Raw genomic sequence first — 24721 nt, forward strand, 5'->3', positions numbered from 1 at the left:
GGGGGGGATGGGACAGCAGGCTGCTTGCTGCTTGTGCTGATTGACACATTTACAAAACAAAAGACGCTGATGGGGAGGTGCAAACGAATTTAAGGTGGCCTGGGATTACAAGTTTTTTTCGTAGGCTTCAGAAATCCTAGTGTTAAATGCTCATTACATGCTAACAGTTTGATTCTAATCTTATTCCATGCTCATTTCGGCAGCAGTGTGACCTCTTGCATGAACATCATTCACAGCAGTTCACCACTCCTGCTCCTTGAAATCAAAGCAGACACTTATCTTCAAATCTTCGACGCCTGTTTAATGTAATATACTCACCAACTAAATCAAACACCCCAGAAATATTATTATCATTGGATGCAGAAAAAGCATTCGACATGATTGAATGGAAATACCTTTTTACTATTTTGGAGAAGTTTGGGTTTGGCCCGAACATTTGTGCATGGATTAAATTACTGTATACTAACCCAGAAGCTTCAGTTTGCATCAATAACATTTGCTCAGACTACTTTAAACTAGAACGTGGCACAAGACAAGGATGCCCTTTGTCACCACTGCTGTTTGCAATTGCCATTGAACCACTGGCAATACATTATCGAAATACTGATCAGATAAAGGGGATTAGCAGAGAAGGACTGGAACAGAAAATCTCATTATATGCAGATGACATGGTACTGTATATATCGGACCCAGAAAATTCTGTGCCTGCAGTCTTAGCAGCACTCACAGAATTTCAAAAGCTCTCTGGTCTCAGAATTAATCTGAATAAAAGTGTACTCTTTCCGGTGAATTCGCAAGCATATAATATTAGATTAGACACCCTTCCTTTTATCATTGCAGAACAGTTTAAATACCTCGGGGTAAACATCACAAGTAAACATAAAGTTCTATATCAACAAAATTTCGTCGTCTGCATGGAAAAAATTAAACAAGACTTGCATAGATGGTCAACCCTTCATCTCACACTAGCTGGAAGAATTAACACTGTTAAGATGAATATTCTTCCTAAGCTCCTTTTTTTATTTCAAAACATACCAATATACATTAATAAATCGTTCTTTAAGCAATTAGATTCAACAATAACCTCATTTATTTGGAATTCTAAACATCCACGCATCAAAAGAGCGACCCTACAAAGACAAAAGTTTTATTACTGGGCGGCAAATATACAGGCGATAAGAACCTGGACACAAATGGAAGAACATACACAGGCATGGACCGCAATAGAAGTAAAATCCTGCAGTACTTCTTTGTATTCCTTGCTTTGTGCTCCAATAAACACACGTTATCGGCAATACACTAATAACCCAATTGTGCTCCACTCACTTAGAATCTGGAACCAATGTAGAAAGCATTTTAAGACGGAGAAGCTTCTTTCTGTGGCACCCCTGCAAAAGAACCACCTCTTTCAACCCTCACAAACATATGCAGTTTTAATATCTGGAAAAATTTGGAATTAACTTGCTTAGAGATCTTTATATAGACAACATCTTTGCATCCTATGAACAATTACATTCCAAATTTAACATTCCAGCTACAAATTTCTTTCACTATCTTCAAATCAGGAACTTTGTTAAACAGAACCTTCCAGATTTTCCTCATTTTGCACCCTCATCCACGCTGGAAAAAATATCACTCAATTTCAAGGAGTTAGACTCCATCTCTACAATATATAAAATCCTTTTACAATCCCTTCCTTTCAAAGATCCAAGAGGACACTGGGAAAATGACCTCTCAATTAATATATCAGAAAAGGAGTGGAAAGTAGCAATGCAGAGAATTCACTCAAGCTCCATATGCAAAGCATACAATTATACAACTCAAAATTATATATCGAGCACATCTGTCTCGACTAAAACTCTCAAAATGTTTCCAGGGCATGATCCAACCTGCGAACGTTGCAACCAAGCCCCAGCCTCACTAGGTCACATGTTCTGGGCCTGCTCCAAATTAACATTATTCTGGACAAAAATTTTTAATTACCTCTCAGACAGCCTTGGACTCACAATCCCTCCTAACCCATTAACAGCTGTGTTTGGGGTTCTTCCAGAGGGTCTTAAGGTGGAGAAAGACAAACAAATTGTGATTGCTTTCACTACACTGTTGGCACGCAGACTTATTCTGATAAACTGGAAGAACCCAAACTCTCCTTTTTTAAGTCAGTGGGAAACTGATGTGTTATATTATTTAAAATTGGAAAAAATCAAATACTCAGTTAGAGGATCTGTGCAGACTTTTTTCAAAACATGGCAGGATCTAATCAGTAATATTTTGAAATGATTTTATAAAGCACAGAGAATTTGTTGATTTAGGTATTTTTACAAGCCTTAAATTTTACACCGTTTGGCTTGCTCTCTCTCTCAGGGGTGGGGATCGATCTGTTCTTAGCATAATTCTTTTTTTTTGTAAAAATTTGATTGCTATGTATTGATTGTAATAAAATTAATAAATAAAAAAATAAAAAAAAAGAAAGAAATCAAAGCAGATAAGTGAGCAACTTAATTCATGTAGAAATTTATTAGGGATGGTTCTGTGACAATTACATGCAGTAACTTAACTTGTACTCAATGTTTCTACTAAACAGCCTTGCAGCAGCATAATCTGAAGATTGTAATGATTCAGTATGTCTCTGAAACTGCACTTTTCCCTCAGTGATCTGCTGCTTGTCATGTTTGTATACCGGCAAGAAATTTTACTTGAGAGTTTAGCACAAATATTAAATCTCCATCGGCTACTTTTATGTTTAAGAAATTTGAACTACAGTTAGTCACACAACCTCCACATCCAACAACAAACAATGGCACAATAATCTTTTCATCACTTGAGTTGGAATCTGCTTTCTATGAAAGCAATTTCAGTCACAGAATGTAAAGTGTTATTATAAATCATTTTATGTACACTACAAATACATTTAAATACATTCTATGAAAGAACTTGCAGAGCAGACTTTTTTTTCTTAGAAGACTGTGTGACTGTTTTCTTCTAATGTGTGGAGTGATGTTTATATAAGCTATAACTTTGTGATGGCCAGTGCAGTTTTCAGCAGAAATGTGTCAGAAAACACTACTTTGACTCCATTATACCAACAGCATAATGTCTCACTGCAACTGTAACTGCAAAGTCAGACATTTTTATTTTTAAGTTTATTTTCAGTCATTCTGGTGTATATATAAAAAGAGTTGGCTATTTGCCATATAATATTATTTATTTAGTATCTATCTGTCTATAATCAATGTCGTTTTTGAATATGACTCACCTTTACAAAGATATGTGATAAACAAAATTTTGATGAATTCTTTGAAGTCACTAAAAATGTTTCAACTTTTAAATCAGCTAACCAAGTCCCCAAATGCACCAGAATGTTATGCCACGTGAATGTTTCCTTGCTTGTTTATCATTGATGTTGAGTAGGAGAATTGCCCCTTTGACACCTTTAAGAGAATTGTGTCATGCTTCATTACTCACTCAGCCACATCACTGCAAAGTCTGCAAATCCTTTGTCTGTCAACAATAGTTCTAGGTTGACCATGCAGAAAAAGGTAACTGCTCGCTGGATAAGGAAACCCTGTGTAAAATATGCACTATGCACTGTCTAAGCTTGTTTTGACCGATGATAGAACAGAAAATCTTTGCCCTTGGCTTCCAATATAACTTTTACCACATCTGACTGAAAAACTTGAGATTCAATTCAATTTAATTTTTAAAGCACAGTTCCACTTACTGCCCAAGTCCAATAAACTATTTTTTATACTATATATAAAAAGAGAGAAAATATTTTGAAATCAGACACCAAACCCTGGCAGGCACTTCAGAAGCTAAAGCTGATGTCTCATTCATGGCACCAATGCATTAATATGCATCAGTTCCAAAAATAAAAAGAACCCTATAAATGTAATCAATATAAACAATTTAGAGTAGATATTGTACTCATTGACGTTCTTGAAATTAGCAATATATTTAATATAATTTCTGGTGATATCAATTATACTGGTGCTTGGCTAGTATTAGCATTTATGCATACTTAAATTTGGAAAAATTTTGGAAACATTGAAATATCTGAAAATCTGGGGAAAGTAATAAAAAAAGCTTGAAATGAGAAAAGAAAATACTTAAAAACTTTTTTTTTAATGTAGTGCTTTCCAGTGGTTTTAGCCTCATGAGTGAGACTTGAATATCATTCATTTATTCATCCATCTCTTTTTAAACCTGTCTAATAAAGTCTAGGGTTCTGGGCAGCCTAACCTTACAGCACTAAGCGCAAGCTGACCTTATTTAACTGTCTGCCTCTGAATACGATTGATGAAGATTTATAAGTACCTGTAAAGCCTTACTATAATATCTGTTCAGTCCCTTACATTGCGAATTGCAATATATTAGCACTAAACTGTTTTATTAAAATGTGCCTTATTGTCTGAGAGAAACATTGTTGTGTGGAGCCTTCCTTCTTGTGTGAGAAGTTCATGCAAAGCAAATGGGAAAGTGAGATGATGAACAAAATGCTAAATAAAGTATGTAATACCCAAACGCTCCTCTAGAATTATTTTATAGGCCAACTAAGCCGTTTGTTTTATTTACCTGCTTCTCTCTCAGATGTTCTACTGATGCTCAAGGGTATACATGTTCCTCTTTCTTTAACACTAGAATTACCAGAGCCTACGAAAAAACTCGTAATTCCGTCCCACCTTAAACTGCTTCTTAAATCCCTTCACACCTCTCCGCCAGCGCCCTTTGTCTTCTAAATGTGCTGATAAAGAGAAGCTCGGAGCAGCCGGCTATTCCATCCCCCCACCAATTTAGAACGTGCACGAACTTCTCTCAGCTCATGCCTTGATTGAGTATCTGGGAGTGAAGTGGAGTTTTAGAGTGGAAATAATAGATCGTTGTTTGGAACACACGCATTTCATGTCTGTTCCGTTTCTACAGTAATCTGTGTCAACACATTGTTAAAACAGAAACGTTTTTTATATTCTAGTAGTAGATGACAAAATGTAGGCATAAACTATATAATGTATGAAGCCTGAAGTCCAAATAGCAAAGAAACATTTTCACAAGAATAACACAATTGCGCTTTTATTCAAAAATATAACTGCAGAAACAAAAAGCCGCCTAAACATGCGACATTGACACCACTTTATTGTAACTGCCTCCGTGGTTCAATAGACTCAGCCCCGCTTGGGAATCAAAGGTCACGAGTTCGATCCTGTGCCCTCCGTTTTGAGAAGTAAACTGCTCTTAGTCTTACTGTTTTAAAATAAAAGCATACATTTGATTTCAGTATGTAACAGCCGGTGCAATTTATGATCCTTGTAAAGGCTAGCTTTTTTTTTTTTTTTTTATTCACTTTTCATTCTCTCAGTCGCGTTCAGAATCAATCCATACAACCCCATCTGACACGGCTGTTTTCACTAAAGACGCTATAGCTCTGCAGTGTACCACGATGCATACTAACGCCAAACACCCTCAACCTAAAGTCCCGGGTTCTGACACACAAACGCTGGCTAAGCTGCTTTCTTCGTATCTCACCGTCACTTGCTTTTCTTTTTATTCAGTTTTATTGAGTGTTCCTGCCAGTCCCGCATGTTGCTGTATGCTGTTTCTTTTGTACTCCAGGACATGCAGAGGAAAGAATGGTAAAGACCAGTAACTTCGGCTATATGCAATCATCAGACACTCCCCATCTGCCCGTGTCGTTCAAACACAGGAACATATATTGGTGTAAAAGTATAACAAAAGTGCACTTTTTCCATCGCCTTTTCCTGTAAGAAGCAATGTACACACTTCTCTCTATGCTGTGGTTTCTATTACACACCTGAAAGAAAGAGACAATATATGTGAAAATATAATCGCACTAATGCAATATTATTTGAAAACGAACAGCGTCAGATCGGGTGTGAATTTATGCAGGAACTGGAAATTCTCTGATGCGGGACCTTCCCCCAGGGAAGAAAGTACAGTGTCAGGTGCTCATTCAGTGTAATAGAAACCATAGCACAGAGAGGTGTGTACACGGCAACAAGTACACGTGTCGTAAATGTAGGAAGGACGGTCCTTGGGTGTGTGGGAACTGTTAATATTTGAATGTGATGATTTTATATAGCACGGAATGAAAATCTGCACCATGCAAGCTGTCGTATCAATCGCCTACTGTAACTTGCTTTCTTTTTCTTGGTTATACAGGTAGTTTTGAATAAAAGTGCACTTGTTTTGTTTGCGAAATGAAGTGTCTGCGTGCACTTTTCGTGGCATTACACGTGTATTTTTTGAGCATGCCCGTTTGAGCAGTATAAAAGTATTGAAAAGTATAACAAAACAACGGGCAGATGGGGAGTGTCTGATGATTGCATATAGCGCCAACTTACTGCTCTTTACTATTCTCTCCTCTGCGTGCCCTGGAGTACAAAAGAAACAGAATACAGACGCTATAGCTCTGCGTTGTACCACGATGCATACTAACGCCCCCCCACCGGTTCTGACACACAGACGCTGGCGAAGCTGCCTTCTTCTTCTTATCTCACCGTCACTTGATTTTCTTTTTATTCAGTTTTATTGAGTGTTCCTGCCAGTCCCCGCATGTTGCTGTATGCTGGATATTTTCACATGTATTGTCTCTTTCTTTCAGGTGTGTAATAGAAACCACAGCATAGAGAGAAGTGTGTACATTGCTTCTTACAGGAAAAGGCGATGGAAAAAGTGCACTTTTGTTATACTTTTACACCAATATATGTTCCTGTGTTTGAGCGACATGGGCAGATGGGGAGTGTCTGATGATTGCATATAGCGCCGAAGTTACTGGTCTTTACCATTCTTTCCTCTGCATGTCCTGGAGTACAAAATAAACAGCATACAGCAACATGCGGGACTGGCAGGAACACTCAATAAAACTGAATAAAAAGAAAAGCAAGTGACGGTGAGATACTGAAGAAGCAGCTTCGCCAGCGTTTGTGTGTCAGAACCCGGGGACTTTAGGTTGAGGGTGTTTGGCGTTAGTATGCATCGTGGTACACTGCAGAGCTATAGCGCGTCTTTAGTGAAAACAGCCGTGTCAGATGGGGTTGTATGGATTGATTCTGAACGCGACTGAGAGAGTGAAAAGTGAATAAAAAAAAAAGCTAGCCTTTACAAGGATCATAAATTGCACCGGCTGTTACATACTGAAATCAAATGTATGCTTTTATTTTAAAACAGTAAGACTAAGAGCAGTTTACTTCTCAAAACGGAGGGCGCAGGATCGAACTCGTGACCTTTTGATTCCCAAGCAGGGGCTGAGTCTATTGAACCACGGAGGCAGTTACAATAAAGTGGTGTCAATGTCACATGTTTAGGCGGCTTTTTGTTTCTGCAGTTATATTTTGAATAAAAGCGCAATTGTGTTATTCTTGTGAAAATGTTTCTTTGCTATTTGGACTTCAGGCTTCATACATTATATAGTTTATGCCTACATTTTGTCATCTACTACTAGAATATAAAAAAACGTTTCTGTTTTAACAATGTGTTGACACAGATTACTGTAGAAACGGAACAGACATGAAATGCGTGTGTTCCAAACAACGATCTATTATTTCCACTCTAAAACTCCACTTCACTCCCAGATACTCAATCAAGGCATGAGCTGAGAGAAGTTCGTGCACGTTCTAAATTGGTGGGGGGATGGAATAGCCGGCTGCTCCGAGCTTCTCTTTATCAGCACATTTAGAAGACAAAGGGCGCTGGCGGAGAGGTGTGAAGGGATTTAAGAAGCAGTTTAAGGTGGGACGGAATTACGAGTTTTTTCGTAGGCTCTGGTAATTCTAGTGTTAAACATAAATGCTACAGTATGATGCTAGCCTCTGTTACAGATATCTGAAATAGAAAAATGACCCTGAAAGGTAGAGTTCAACATTAAAACAACAGAAGACTGTGGTAAAGCCCATTTATGGGTCCAATGCAGTGCGCGTGTTTTTATAAAAAGCTACGCTCAGGCTCGGGGTTGGGGCACAGGTGCACATGGTAGCAGGGCCAGGCATGAGGAAACTGGGTGATTGCACATTCATGTGCGGATGCGGTCAGCCCAGCTGGTTTCCTCATTAGCACTCTGGAAGACATAATCAAGGCACCTATGCCCACATTTATATAAAAGAGCCTGAGCAAGATAGACAAGAAAGATAGAAAGACAGACAGACAGACAGAAGGTTGAACCAAAAGGATAGAAGAGGTAGGATTCTGGCAAAGCGGGTGCTGTAGTGAGGAGGCAGGTGCCTGCAAAGTGGCCTTAGGTAAAGCAAGCAGATATCGCTCATGACGCTGGGTCACTCCTGCTGAGCACTCAAACAGCAGGAGCAACCAGCTGCTTCAAGCAGCTCTCAATGAATGCCATGGAACGACAGATTCCACCCACACTAAATGACAAGCATATTAGGTGTATTGTCTACTGTGGACTGGCCCCATGTAAGGTTCCTCTGGCTGGCAAATACTGTATAAACATTCATATTACAGAGTAGTTTTGTTACATGAATTTAATTATGCCCAGTGTCTGTATATTTAGCTATGTGAATGAGCAAGCCCTGAAATGGACTAGTGCACCATCCAGGACTGGATCCTGTCTTGCATTCAGTACTGTTGGGATAGACTCTGGGCTGTACAACATGGCTTAAGGAGGTTGATATGGGATAGGTGATTGGATGGATGCCTTTTTTAAGGTGTTTTGTGTTACTAATGAGAGACAGGCTGATGCTGCCATTGAATGTGTTGATGTGTTCAACAGTATTATAGTCAGAATTGAAGCTGATGTATGGTCACCCTGATACCCATGAATTTACAAAAATGTGTAGAAATATATTTGTAATATATATTTGTAGAAATATATTTGTGTGTTAATGCTTTAACCAAGCAAAATGAATGACAGATGGAAAAGGGTGTAAGATGGCTGAGGTAGCCCATAGAAAAGGAAGTTAGATCACTGCCCCTGGGAAGAGGTGGACAAAGATCCCATAGGTTTATATAGGATGGGCACACCAGCATAAATCAAAGATTTCTGACCATTTTTATAATGATAGAGTAAGGTTGTGAAGGGCTGTTAGGGCAATATGGCCTCGTTAAGGGATATGAAGGTTCAGGGGTATAAACTGACCTATAGCCACAGGAAGCAGTTGATATCTGGTGTCACTGTTTGGCTGCCCTGATTCCAGAGTTAACTCTAAGCATTTGTAAGTTCATAGGCAGGTTACATAGAGGAGGGGCAGAGATAAGAAGTCAGCAGGTAGGCAAGCCTCCTATATAGATAGATACTTTTATTGATTCCAAGGAAAATTCAAGTACTAATAGCCAAGAATTATATCAAGTTAAATACAAACACTTAAATACACACTATACAAATAATGCATATTATACAAATAATGCATTAACAATCTGGCACAAACAATAATGCCAATGGGAATTGTGCAAATAATATTGTACTTCCAAAATGACAGGTAGCACATAATATTAAGTGACAGGTACTTACATGACATTAATATTAAAGTAAGATAAAATAAATTGACATGTCTTAAGCTGACAGGGTGACATGTTTAAAGTGACACATTCTGAAAAGGTTATACAGAAGTGACCAGGAAGTGAGGTATCAGATGTAGTGCATAGCTAATACAGCTAATATATCTTATGAACAGCGAAGCAGCATCAGGCCCAGAGCTCAACCACTCCCCGCACCTATCGGGAAGAGTTAAAGAGTCTATTGTCTCTGGCGACAAAAGATCTTTTGTATCTGTCTGTATTGCAGTTCTGTGATAGCAGCCTACCACTAAACCAACTCGTCTGGTTAATTATATTAGTGTATAATGGGTGATGTTTATTGTCTATAATAGATAGCAGCCTGCATAGTGTCCTCCTCTCTGCAACTGTCATCACAGATGACACACCAACCACAGATCCTACTCATGTGATCAGTTTATCAATACACTAAGCATCTGTCTTCTTCAGGCTAAGTGTACTGGCAACTGAAAACTGATTGAACATCTGCAGAAGTTTCTTACATATGTTAAAAGGAACCCCCTCAGAAAATACAGCTGGCTTTGCCCCTTTCTGACCACAACCTTTGTGTTCTCTGACCAGTCAAGCATGTCATCCAAGTGCATTCCAAGATATTTATAATTTTTTGACCCACTCCACATCAGCCCCTTCAATGGAGACAGGTCTCAGCGGTGGTCTATACCTTCTGTAGTCCCTGACCATCTCCTTGGTTTTGGAAATTTAAAACAGCAATTGGTTTGACCGACACTATCCCACAAAGTCATTCACCAGACCCCTGTATTCCTCCTCCTCTTCACATCCATCCCTGACACACCTCACAATGGCAGTGTCATCTGAGAACTTCTGCATGTGGCATGTTTCTGAGTTGTAGCTAAAGTCTGATGTGTACAGGGTGAGGAGGAAAGGGGAGTCCCCTGTGGAGCTACCGATTACAGTCTGTGATGTGCAGTTTCCTAGTCTGACAAACTGAGGTCTTCCAGTGAGGTAATCTGTAATCTAGTCCACCGATTGCGAGTCCACACCCATCCTGGACAGCTTGTCCCTCAGTAGAAGGGGCTGAATGGTGTTGAAGTTGGCACAGAGAAGCTGTGGACTTTGCCAATTTGATTGCTAATGTGTATACTCCTGTATTTTTATCCCTTGTTTATTGTGTTATATGCTTTGTCATTATTCTGTGGTGCTGTTGGAATTACTACTGCATATTCCTGTTTCATAAATAAGGGCCATTTTCTTGGGATCACTACTCTATATGCCTGTTTCATAAATTAGGGCCATTTTCTTTAACATTCCTTTACTAAATATTACTTCATCATAAGTATTTAATCTCATGTGCACATACTGTATGCAATACCTTCTACAAAATTAGTTCAATAGCAGTTATCTTATGTTATATTAATCTGTCAAAAAAGTTGCCTTTGCAAGATTCAGTAATAGCCACATCTACCGCTCCACATAATATAAAACAATAGGAAATGACTAAAGGAGGTAAGATTAAATGCACGATGAGGAATAGAATCAGATATTACAACTTAGGAATCTGTTATGCTGCTGTTTTATTATTTTTAAAAATCTGGCATTTTTTTAATGTAAGTTTTCAGTGTCAACTTGGTCCAGTGTTGCGGTCCTTGTATTCTTTCCAACTTCACCCTGTTTTCAATCAGGGAACAATTACTAATGTTCCTCATTCTTGTGTAACGGAAAGCATTGTTTAAAAAAAAAAAAAACTGAAAGAGATTATGTTGGCACAAGCCAGAAGTGAAAATGTAGACATTGTATTGAAACAAGTCATGTTTTATAGTGTGCAGATGTATGAACTGTACGTCTTGAAAGCTCCCATAAGGCAGCCAGATCCAGCTCGGAAGAAGTACAGAAAGAGAAACCGTTATACCAATATATAGGTTTCTATGTGTGTTTGTGTGGAGTCTCTACAGTTGTTTATATAATACACATATACTGTATGTGGTATCTGTGCATGCACATATGTAAATATATAAACATATGTATATACATACAGTATATAATATAAAATAAAGTCATTTTAAGCCTTTTAGTTTTATTAACTGTGTTTTTGCAGCAGTATGTGAAGGATAGGATGGAATTTAGTGTGGTTTAGGCTTCAGTTCAGTTTATTTTTCTGATTCAGAGCTTATATCAAATAAGACACCACAGAGTATATGGGGGACAAAATAGTATACAAAGAGATAATTAAAATTAAATTAGGAAGAAAGCAGAAGAAATGGATGCTACAATGTTACAATGATTACTGTTGTTGGCTCATAGCTTTAGGGTTTCATTTCATTCTAACCCAGTGAATAGGATAGCCATCTTATAGACTTAAAGCCATTAATTTTATCACAACACAAGTAAAACATATGTGATTATTTGAATGCTTAATTTTGTAGACTGTGCTTCCTCAGATATTGCAGAAATTGTGTTATTGTTATACTTGCAACATAAAATATAAGTAAGAGATGAATCTGGGCTAGCAACAAGACTTCTGTGTATTGTGAAGCTTTAGCAAACAAGAATAACACTGGGCTTTTGCCTCACGGCTCCAGATGCAGACTTTGTTTGAATTCTTGCCAGGTCAATATGGAATTTTCACTTTCTCCACTTACCTGTCTGGGGTATCACTTACTATTTAGTTTACCTCACACATTACAAAGATGTGAATGTCAGGTTAACTGGCTCATTGTGAGGGAGTGTAGGCCAGCGCAAAAGTGTGCCCAATGATGAGCTGGTATCCCACTTCTTGAACATGAGTTGTTAGATAGAAAAGAAATGTTAAGGCTAGATAAAAAAAAAATGAGTAAAATCCTAGTAACCTTTACTGTTGGCATACTAAGTGCATTAAAAAGTCAATGTTCTTGAATCTTGATTCGTCTTGGCTGTAAATGATTGCAATGCACTTATCTCTCTCTGCTGCTGACAACTTTCTCTGTTGTGAATTGCTCCTGAAATAGAAAGGTAGCACTAAGGTATACTGGAAGTAGGAGAAAAGAAGTGAGAAACACCAAAGGCATTAATCTTATAGAGTTTTATAAAATCTGTTATAAAAAAAAAAGTGTTTGGTGTCAAAAAAGCAACTTCAGCAGACCCAGTGGGGTTATTTAAAAGGCGAGAAATATCTAAAAGACTGAGTTTAAAATGTTTACTGCAATACAAACATACTATAGGTAGGCATATTTGCACTGGCTGGAATATCATACCACAATCTTGCATCTGTAATTAAGTTTTTTTTACATCTTCCAAATATATTTTCTATTTTTTGCAACCCAAGAGATACAGTAATTACCATCCTTTGAATGTGATGCACTTTTAGTTTATAAATGCCTATGAGTTTACTGGGAAATGGCAGTACTGATTTCTTTAGCATTTAGAGTGATGATAGAAGAATTTCAAAATCAGTATTAAACTTACCTGTTTGCTAATGAGACTCTAATCAATTGACATCTGTAAAGTAATAGCATGTCAATAGTTCACTTTTTTATTTTAGTTACAGTCCTTACTGCATTCTCAATACATGCTCGACAGGTTGACTAAGTATACTAGAATACCCTAATATGCTAAAGATGACTGCATGTAACCAAAAGACAGTAATTAGATCAAGAAAGCATATTTCTGATACAGTCTTAATGTGGTATGACAGTCCTCTCTCAAAAATAACTTATTGGTTCCATGCCAATGTTGTAAGGATAAACATCACTGATGGCATTCTGTTCTAGTGAGCACAATATAAACACACACACACAGAATGAACCTTTCTGCCAGCTGTCACCATTTTCAAATGTTTGTGAAAGTAAAAAAAAAAACAAAAAACATATATAAACATCTGCAGTATTAATATTATATAAACTAAGATAATTTATGTCATCTCTGAATCCTAAGCAGTTGTGTTCAGCTAAGAGACTGACTGAAGCAAGAAGCGAACAAAAGTACAGGCTGTGCACTTTCAAAGGTTTATGAGGCTTTGTTTGATTGCTGATCTTGTCACTCATCATGGCACCTACTGCATTCCATCTATCAGCAAAAGAGGAGGTTACACAAATAAAAGGAAGCAGCTTATTCATGGGAAAGAAAAATTAAAAAATATAGTCATACAGCAATGAGACGCCCCCTCTTCCTTTCTTCAAAATATGAGAAGCGAATATGGAAATGGGCTATTTATATACATCTATTCACTTCAAAATATGGATATGCTAATAAAGTAATGTGACAGATTTAGTGGATGATTAATACAGTGAATTATACTCTTTGGACTTGCAATAAATTTGTTTTTAAATAATATTTCAGGTATATAGCTTTTATATAAGCTGCCATATTTTATTTATGTTAATGATATGCAGTTATATAGTGCATGAGTTTTTTCTTTTACATTTCAGACAATCAGGGAGGCTGCAAAAACCAGCAGTCCAATGATCTTCCCAGATTCCCAGACAATAAGTCTGTTGTAAGAGGCAGCATGTTGCTGCAACGGCTATGTAGTAGAGTAACTGCCTTACAGCACTTAAGAACCACTTTCAATTTTGCCCTCTTCTGTATGGCATTTTTATGCTCTCTCTATGACTGTGTGGGAAATTCAATTCTCTAGTTTGTCTAAATACATGCTAGCAAGTTAATCGGTGTGCCTAAACTGATAATATACTGTACAGTATGAAAACTAAGAAACCTAATGGTATATTCGGTTGCACAGCATGCGGTGCTGAGCTCAAGTCAAGGGGCTCATTCTTAAGTTATAAATTATAATTGTGAAGCCACAACAGGGATATTGTGTTCAGTTTCAGTCTCATTACCGCAAAAAATAGCAGCACTAGAAGAAGACCATAGGCAAGTTATTAGACATATTCTTAGAATTGTGAAGTGTGAGCTATTAAGAAAAATTGAAGGAGTTGAACCTTTCCAGTTAAAGCAAAAGGAAATAGAGAAGACATGATCGACGTTTCTAAAATTATGAAAGAAATGAGCAGCTTGGGCACTTACTGTTATTTTAAAATGAGTACTTCAACACAAACTTGGGTGTACAGGTGGACAAAACTTAAGGGTGATTTGACACAAATATTAAAGTGTTTCTTGAAACAGATTACCTAGAATAGGTTAAGAAGTAGTGTGGAAGATGCTTGTAATTTTTACCTCTGTAGATCTCAATCTCATGTTGCAACCAAAGTTAGCCCAAAAAAAATGATCTGATGAGTCATATTGGTCTGATTGGCTTGTACTTATCCATATTTTTATGAGCATACTTTATGTATGTGGAGATGGACTTGCTTTCCAAAGGGTTAGCCCATTTTTCCCACCATGTCTGTTGCTGTCAGGGTTAAGCTACAACCTCTTTGTAATTCTGAATTTAGTAAGCTGGTAAATAGCTGAATCGATGGATATTGTTAGCTGTGTAACTATGATAGTTAGCTACCACATAGACTTTTGTTACTTTTAATAGAAATGTACTAATAGAATTTTACTCTTTGAACCTCTTTTTACTAAAATCTATCTATCTATCTATCTATCTATCTATCTATCTATCTATCTATCTATCTATCTATCTATCTATCTATCTATCTATCTATCTATCTATCTATCTATCAGTTAACATCTCCATTTAATTCAAAGTCACAGAACCCTGCCAAGTGCTTTGTGTTACTTAAAACCAGGTCTTCATTACGTGTTTCACTTTGAGCTTCTTTCAGTGTGTGAAAAATAGTGGGAGCTCCTGGAGTCTGTGGACTCTAATTAACACAGTGGACTCCCTAAAAGCAATAAAAACTGAAGGGGTGTGCAAAAATAAACTTTGAAAACACCTTATTATATAATAAATCATTCCATGCCCATTACTGGGTTCACAATAAAATATAGTAGCAGCTGGCAGATAGGTCTTCAAAGGCAAGGACAGGACTAGATGCTTGAGTGATAGCAGTTCATCTGCAGGAAAGGGATGTGCATCTTCTGACAAGCCTCAAGAGGTTTCAAGAAAGAGAAAAGAATTTTCACAGAAGAACAATAAATACAGCCCCACATAGCCTTGGTCTTAGTGATGCTGACCTGTGTGATGGTGGAAAGCAAAAAATGACAGAGATTGCGGAAACCATCATACAGACAATAGTCACAATGAAGGGGCACACTGCTTCTTTTTCTTCTTCTTTTGGCTGCTCCTGTTAGGGATTGCCATAGCGGATCATATTTTTCCATATCTTTCCGTCCTCTGCATCTTGTTCTGTTACACCTATCACCTGCATGTCCTCTCTTACCACATCCATAAACCTTCTCTTAGGCCTTCCTCTTTCCTTCTTGCATGGCAGCTCTATCCTTAACATCCTTTTCCCAATATACCCAGCATCTCTCCTCTGCACATGTCCAAACCAACACAATCTTACCTCTCTGACTTTGTCTCCCAACCGTCCAACTTGAGCTGACCCTCTAATGTACTCGTTTCTAATCCTATCCATCCTCTTCACACACAATGCAAATCTTAGCATCTTTAACTGTCACCTCCAGCTCTATCTCCTGCTTTCTGGTCAGTGCCACCGTCTCCAACCCATATAACATAGCTGGTCTCACTACCATCCTGTAGACCTTCCCTTTCACTCTTGCTGATACCCGTCTTTCACTACATTATACCTAAAAATGACTTGCCCATGAATTTTGTGCTGTACACTAGAGCTGCAGCACTAAGAAGAGAATTGGTTCACGGCATGCCTTACACTTCAAGATGAAACAGCCATTTTTGAGTTACAAGTGTCTAAGTGTAAATGCCTCATGAAAAGCTGCTATTCTGTGTTATGCTTGTCATAGGTTCAAGAGGCTGTGCCTTTTCTTTGCAGATTAAGTATCTTGTTATGATATGCATACTCACAGCATTTCCTATAATTACATTATTGTATGTTTCATAAGAAGACCCCCTGATTACCACACTGTATTTTGCACACTACCTGCTTTTGACATGGTTTATATTTTCATGATCCCAACTCCATATTATCATGTATTTAGTGATCTGGCCATATCTTCCACAAAACCAATTCTTTAATCCTATTTAATTTTTTTTTTCTCAAAAAAATTCATAAAAAAAAAAACATTATACAATTTTCAACTGGCTACATTTTGTTTGTATTGAAGCCTTGCAGCTACAGTATGTAATGCTATCAGGCTACACACCCACACCAAAGTGGTTTTAAGCAATTCATTAAATTAACAGACAAGGGACCACTAGCTCTTAAACGTACAAAGAGATCATACTGAAAATTGTTGGTCTCTGATACTGTAGTCTTTATTATTGCATCTTGCAATGGCTTAGTGACCTCTTTTATATTAATTTATTTATTTTATGTATTTATTATCACTATACAATGTTCTGAGGTCACAACCAATAGGGAGTCCACTATCCACTATACCTTTATTCTTTCTGAAAAACTGCATGTTGCAGCTCTTGCCTTTTGGTCAGCCTTTTTCTCCACAATTTCAATTAATTTATAAGTATTAATCAGTTGTGAGTTAAGAAGGATAACAAAAATAGCTTAGGAACCTTTGATGTGCATGGTACAGAGCAGCTTACTAAAAGATGGCCTTAGGGTGAAAAAGAGTTTTAAAAAACTTGGCAGTTACTGTAGCCTTATTTTTCAAGACAATAGCATGGCATGCTTTCCTTGCCACTGGAAATGATTATACGTATGAAGTAAAATTGGACTGAAAGATGAGAAGGATTAAATAAGTTTGTGTGTGTTTGTGTGTATGTGTACAGTATGTCTATGGCTCCACAAATAACATCCAAGTAAAAATTTGCTGCCTACTAGGCTTATAAAAGTATAATTTTTTTATGCATTATATGAAAGGAAATTCAGGATTTTTTTTTTTTTTTATATTGTGGCAAATGTTATACTGCATTTTATATAAAGGTTGGGTCACTAAGATGTGAGCAAGCAGTGCAGGTCCAGACCACTATAGTTTGAAAGTGTATTAATGCTGACAAACTGCTTTGACTTATCATTAGTAGTCATTAATGTTAGATTTTAATGTAACTTTCCTAAAAAAAAAATAGAGGGAAAAACAGTTTATTTTCTGAGATGAATCAACAGCCTATAGACAGGAAAGATGGCCCACACAAGTTCCTTTCTAACACATAATACAGTCATACAGGGTTCAATCTAAGGAGTCAAAACACTTATTTCTGTAACACATTTTGGTACTTAAGTGTAGCTCAAATAAAAACTAAATGTATGAGAAAGATAACATTGAAGAGTTCATAACAAATGGCGGAGAGGAAAACAAAAACTGCTGGAGAAAATAAACCTGTCAGGATTCCAAGGTTGAAAGACCACACAGCTCCATCTGGACATTGTGCAGTTCTTCAATGTGATAAAGTAATTCAAGGTTATCTGCAAATGATGAAGTGTGCTAGAAGATTCAGTGCTTTATGTATCATCATAGCGTTAGCCTCCCTCAACCTTACCAGCATCAAAAGTGGCTACAGAGTGGCACTGCCACGACACCACCAAAGGATACGAGAAAGATTTTAAAAAATATATTAAAAAAAATACAAATATTTAGGACCATCTAATAGTTGTATTCTATTTCTTCACCTCTGTGAACAAGTGCAAAGCTTTAAAGATATTATACCGTATTAGCTTTAATCTTTTACAACAGATATACCACAAACAAACATGAAAAGCCAAATTAAAAATGTGTGTTTTTAGTAGCTTTTTTAAAAATGTTTGACAGTACTAAACTCATGTTTCTCTATTGGTAATTTATTCCAGATTTTAGGCACATATAAGCTATACAATTGTGGTGAAGAAACTCTCGCTCTTCTGGGGCCAGACTCATTATTGATTTACTGTTTATTTTACCACTACAAATAAAACACTTGCTTTGAAGTTTAAAGACGCCCTAGCGAATTACCTGCTTCTTCTGTACTTCTTAAAGTGAAAATGTTTCAGTTAGGCTTGTGACTAAAAAATACACTGAAGTCACATTAAATCTCTATGATTAATTAGAGATCCCAAAACTGAAGAGCAGAAGACAGTGGTATGACTAGGATGTTTTTAAAGCATCCCAAAATTGTCATCAATAAACTGGTGAGAATTGTCAAGACATGACCTACTTTCTCAAAGCAATTTTAATCCAAGTCAGGATTGTGCTGTCAATGGGCTCAAGACCGAAACCAGCCGTGCTTGCAGGACCCACACTTGCATTTGCTCACTTTAGAATCTTCTGTTGGCCTAAGGCAAGTCTTTTAGAGGTATACGGAGTCCCCAGACTCAAACCCACAAAGAGTCATGGGAATGTCCAAACGAAGCACTGCTAAACAGTAACCCAGCACACTAGATCTGTGAGGCAGGCCCAGTAATCGTTGCACTACCATACCACCCATTGTCAATACTTAGAAATCTGATTTTACATGAAGCAGCACATCCCTGCTCAAGGTAAAATTAAAAATAAAGCAATGTCCATTTTTTAAAAATAGCCATCTTTCACTTGATCAAAAAACTATCCCTTCCTTGTAATTTAGTTTTTTACTTGCCTCTTTGTTATAGTCTATGGTAAACAATTCATACAGTATTTTTATGCTGCAGCTGACTCCTATCCTTCACCATGATAAAAGGACCTTGCATTCTCAAAGGCAAATATCTGGTCTAGTTTTCACTCCAGCATAACCTCGGCCTTGCTTAATTGCTTGTTTGGTTTTATGGATTAAGTAATTAAACTGATATTGTGCTGTAGCTACTCATTACATTTAGCTTTATGTTTAAGTTTTGAGTGCTATAGTGATCCAATAAATAAACATTAGTGCTACTGTTGGAGAGGACCTAGGGTCCGTTTCCAGCACAAGCACTACTGCTTTGGAACTCGCACCCAAATTTGGTACGATACCGCATAGACTTGCACGTTGCAATTAATGTCAAAATTCTAAATAGATAGATAGATAGAGATAGATAGATAGATACTTTATTAATCCCAAAGGGAAATTCACAATTCATAAACTGGCCAGATGAGAGTGAATATGATTGCATGCGTGAGTATGCCCAGCAGTGGCCTGAAGTTTCAACTGTTTTTCATTTTGTGCTGCTTGGATATACTTTACCTCCCTGTGCTTAATTAATGGAAAAATCACAGAATTAACATGGATGAACAATTGCTTTATGTTCTAATGCAAGCATATAAGAATTAATAGAGAAAGTTTTATGATTTGTGAAAACTGACTGTTAATTAAGGTGATCAATTTTGTTTGCTGCTTTTTGTTCTGCAAAATCGTGAAGATAGAGGTGGCTACAAGTTGTTTTGCTAATTATTTTATTCTGGAAAGTGTTCTTGTTATATTTGCTAATTGCGGTATAGTTTTGGCTAGTGTTTTCATCACTCTGGTCAAGGTGCCTTGTTAGATTTTCCATTTATTATGACTCGGTAATTACTAGATATGAGAATAATTAAGTTTTGATTTAGTTTAATTTCATTTCTAAACTGGCACCATTCCTATCTCACACCTGAGTAGCTGAATCTGCTATATACAGTATAAGTTTAAGGTGGTGTCTTCCCTTTAACTATTTTGGAGTGCACCAGATTCTGTATAATTGAAACAAAAATAGTTTGTGTTAACCATTAGTGGTAATGACACTATTGGTAACAGACAGAGGGAACTACAACTACAATTTTCAGCCATGGGTGACCCAGAAACGAATGCAAAGGATGACCTAGAAACTAATGCAAATGTTTTTTTAGCAGTTCCACAAATCACTAATGGGCAAACTAGCATAGTCTCACAAGGATACTGGAAAGGATAACCAGTATGGTACTCCCAGGTACAACCTGAGGGTATGTAGAACATGTTGGAGCACCTTGTGCTCTTAGAGGGAGCTCCTCCAAAGCACACCACCAGAATTTTGAAAGGACACCCAATAATCTAAAAGATGTTTGTTTGTGTTATTTAGAGTAGTCTTATCTTGAGGCTAGAGTTGTGAGGTCATTGGAGACAAAAGCTCAATTGGAGGGAGGAAGAAAAGTCAGAAATGAGACAAAGAAAGTGATTTGTACAAGAAGGTGAGCAGGAATCAGTGTACAGTAGTCGGTAAATGGACCAGACACCACAAAGGGTAGTTGGAGTCATCTGCTCTATAGGTAGGCCCTGCAAGGATAGATTTTGTTATTTTTACACTGTACCTTATGTACTTTCCTACTGTTATTGAATTCCTGTTATCTTGTTACTTTGATTTCCTGAGTCATTATTTGTGTTCAGGATACTCTTTTAAGCATCCTTATAAGGCAACATTGTAACACTACTTACAGAATTATAAAAGATGCACTAAATATTTACTGGCTACCAAGTTAAGCAATTTACTTGTTATTGTCCATAAAACAGTGTCTTCAGTACTGTACTGTGTTCATGTCCAAAAGTAAGTTTGTTTGATTTCAGCCAAAATGCTGCAGTGGCACAGCTCTCTTATTGCAAATTACTTCACATCGGTGTCATACCGGGTCTAGTAATGAGCTGAACAAGGAACTGAAATCCCAAGAATCAATGCAACAATGTGTTGACTAAATGGTGTATAGTCATCCTTCACTATGACCACAACATTGATTCTTGGGGACTTGTCTTCTTCCTCCCAGTGTACTTGTAGAGCAGTGACGTCACTTGTTTGCTCTTGTTTGACCTTCCATTAATTTACATGAAAATGGTTGCATTGTTTCACACCGTGATTTTTTTTTTCCCCCAAGTATCCTATATGAAAATGTACTTTTTTATTAAAAGCTAGAAAAAGAGCTAGAAAATTGTGTCCATTTAATGACAAAAGACATAGCTCATGAAGTATCTTGCTGTGTCATTCTTATGTGCATGTCAATGTTCTCTGCAGGCAATAGCTGGAGTGCTGAGGCCCACTGGATGGAAAATGAGTCATGCAGGATTTGGCTTTTGTGGCAGAAACATTATCACTGATACCATGAGGAATTCGTTGGAAAATTCAAAGCAATAAATATGAGCATTTCGAAGAATTCACATTTGGGAATGAATGTTTTGTTTTCTGTGAATTACCACATATGCTGTATTATTGTACGTTTCCAATGCAAACCAAAATAAACAATAATACTAACAATACCAGAAGATAAGAAAAACTAACAATTCAGAAGGATACTTCTAAACTGGGCCATCTTGTCTTCTCTGCCTGCTGTAATATTCAGTGCTAACACTTATGAAAGAATCCACCAGGAAGCCATTTGTCATAAAGATAAATATTTGTGAAATGCAGCTGTTCTATAACCTAGTCTTTTATTACGTTTACAAATGTATTTTAATTATTCTAGCCTGGTGCTTTACATCATTTTGCTATAAGATAAAGCTTAGATCAATAGGTCTTACACCATAGGAATACCATGCTCCAGGCAATATATTATTCTTTTTAGAAACTTTCTTTGCATTATACATCTTCAGCACACTCTCAGCAGTATCTCTGTCAAGCTTAATATTTTCTATTCAGGATGAAATTCTAATGTGCTCACTGTCCTGCCAACTACACTTTCATACAGTAAAATTATATCAAAGTAAATTAATCTTTACTTTTTCTAACCAAATAAACGTGTAACTGTTTTTACCAGCTGCTTCAGATTGTGTATTCATTTTCTTACTAGCTCTGGAAAACCAATGTCTCCATTTGCCAAATGCAGTACTCTATTGATTAAGCACCCGCTTGCTGTATACTGCACGGTTGTGTGTGTGTGTAAAATTCCGCATTCCCACACTTAGCAAAAAAAATCCTTTAATATGGTTTTCACTACTGGAAGGCATATTTTATTGATTCAGTTTTACCTATTTTACAGCCATGAATAGAGTAATGGCTTAAGGAATAATGCAGTAAAAGGAGAGAAACAATTTTAGAATCAGACACAAATAGAATAGTATACTGCATTATGATTTTCAAAAGAATTAATTGGTGTAATAACAAATACTTAAAAATTCTGTACCTGACAATCATTTTAAAGATGTTGATTCATTTGGAAGCTAGGGCTAATCCTATAATGAGATATTGCTGAATAATGAAAAGAAAAAGAGTCTTCTCAGCCCTTTTGTCACCAGGGTACACATTAAGGCAGAAAATTATAAATTAAATCTGTCCCACCTTAAGCTGAGTCTCAAAACTAAAATATCACTTAACCAATTAAGGCTGCTTGAAATATATCTTCATTTTCTAGTTATAGCAGCTTGCCTGCGACAGATAGTCTGGTAGTTGTTATTGTCTGTATAATCAGTAAAGGAAATATTGTTTAAATAAATTATATGTAATTTGTTTAAACAATATTTTTCTTGCTGATGAAACAGTCAAAGACAAGTGATAAACTATATTTTAGACTGTTTCTCATACAGTGTGTTTACATCAACACATTTTCTAAACCTGCTTGATAGAGTATGGGATCATGGGAAGGTGAAGGTTATCTCAACAGTAGTGGATGAAGAAGCTCTGTTCAACATATCAGTCCAGTGCATGGGACTGTACATATAAACTCATATTTGTTCCGGATCAATAGATTTAATCTTATATACACATCTCTAGTAGACTGAAGAAATTATACTTGCCAGAGAAAACGCACTCACTGGTAATATATACAAATTATGGTAAGGTTTGGTCTCGAATCCAGGACCCTAGAGTGGTGAATGAACAGTTCTCCCTACTGCACATCTGTTCGTCCTCTATATATTCTGTAATATACACAGTATAAGATGTGTGTTTCTATAATATAGAAGAGTAGTGCAGTGGTGCCATTACCATCCAGTATAGTTAGTTAAAAAATGGATAGGTGGCAAAATATTCATACACAATATTTACATAAATACATTCTAAAAACATAATGTGACCAGTTTATTCAGGATCTCAATGGGTTGGCTGCGGTGGGTTGGCACCCTTCCCGGGGTTTGTTTCCTGCCTTGTGCCCTTTGTTGGCTGGGATTGGCCCCAGCAGACCCCCCGTAACCCTATAGTTATAATATAGCGGGTTGGATAATGGATGGATGAATGGGTTGGAGCCTACAGCACAGGGTAACGTTCAGAAAAGTAAAATTGGTCATGGTACCTGACCTTTCAAGGACACATACACAAACCCATGCACCCAAGTACACATCATCACCCACACGCTCACAGTGGAGCCAATTAAGAATCATCAATCCAGTAGGAAAACAGGTATACCAGGAGGATGGCCACACACTGTGTGAAAGCTCCACACAGATAATGATCTGCCCCAGGATTTGAAATAAGGGTCTGTGTGGCAGTATTGTTAACCACTGTACTGCCAGATGGATATCACAGAATAAATGCATACACATATACATCTTCTTGAGCTCTCAGTAGCTAGAATCAGTGGGCAAAATAGTTAGAATATGGAGAAGTGGCTTTCATTTATAGATCTGGCAAGAGTCCTGGCTGGTGGCTGGTGATTATCACAGTAATCTAATCTTTTAAATCAATGTGTATGTAGTGAGTCTCTCTCTACCCTCTGAATTGTTTAAGCACAATTATATACTGTTTTATATAATTATGCTGTATACTGTACTTTCCTTTTTATTCTAACACGGCAGGTTGACTTTGATTTTGGCTGCCTGGGAGATATTGTTCTCTTCTTTTTCATTTTTTTTTTTTTTATTCCTTCAAAACTTTGGCAGCTTAATAATTCTGTTTTTTTTTAAATTCTGTCTGATAAAAATGCAATTATAAAAAAAATATATGTATATATATATATATTGTTTTTAGTCAAATTTCTTTTAATCATGAATGTAATTGATTGTAACATTTTTTTAAATAATTCCAAAATAATAGAATATAAAAACATTTCCATAACATACCTTTAATATCACACCACTAAAATATTTTTCAAAGCAAAATTAAAATCTTAAGCAGAGAGTAAATGGTTTATGTTTATAAATAAAATTTTAATATCGCTTATTTTTCACCCTATAAACACACAACATTTGTTTTCTGGATGAAAATGTAAATTACAATCTCATTTAAGCCCATTATGAAAAAAATATTGTGCATCATTACTATGTTTTATGCCAATATATAATTCTTCTATTTTTATAACCCATGAATGATCTCCTGTTAGATGATAATTGCACATAATTTGTTGCTGAATATTACTTTCAGCTTAATCAAGAAGCAAGTGGATGAATGTGTGAGGAAGCTGAATATATCAGCAATGTGAATACATTTTTAAATATGAAGTAAACCTGGGGTAAACTCGTCTGTTTTAAACT

At 36.8% G+C, this 24721-nt stretch overlaps 1 protein-coding gene across 6 annotated transcripts in view; it reads left to right on the top strand.

Annotated features, from left to right (window-relative positions):
- pcdh7b (protocadherin 7b) overlaps positions 1-24721 on the top strand; it is a 471284-nt gene that overhangs the window by 151125 nt on the left and 295438 nt on the right. Inside the window, exon 2 of one of the 6 annotated variants that reach the window (XM_039751267.1) lies at positions 21336-22005. The exons of the other annotated variants lie outside the window; for them this stretch is intronic. Within the exon in view, the coding sequence (XP_039607201.1) occupies positions 21336-21455 (120 nt within the window). The 3' untranslated portion in view covers positions 21456-22005. Of the gene's footprint in view, positions 1-21335; positions 22006-24721 lie in introns of those variants that run through there. 6 annotated transcript variants of the gene reach the window in all.

The sequence above is a fragment of the Polypterus senegalus genome, chromosome 4, assembly GCF_016835505.1.
Source record: "Polypterus senegalus isolate Bchr_013 chromosome 4, ASM1683550v1, whole genome shotgun sequence".
Classification (NCBI taxonomy): Eukaryota; Metazoa; Chordata; class Cladistia; order Polypteriformes; family Polypteridae; genus Polypterus; species Polypterus senegalus.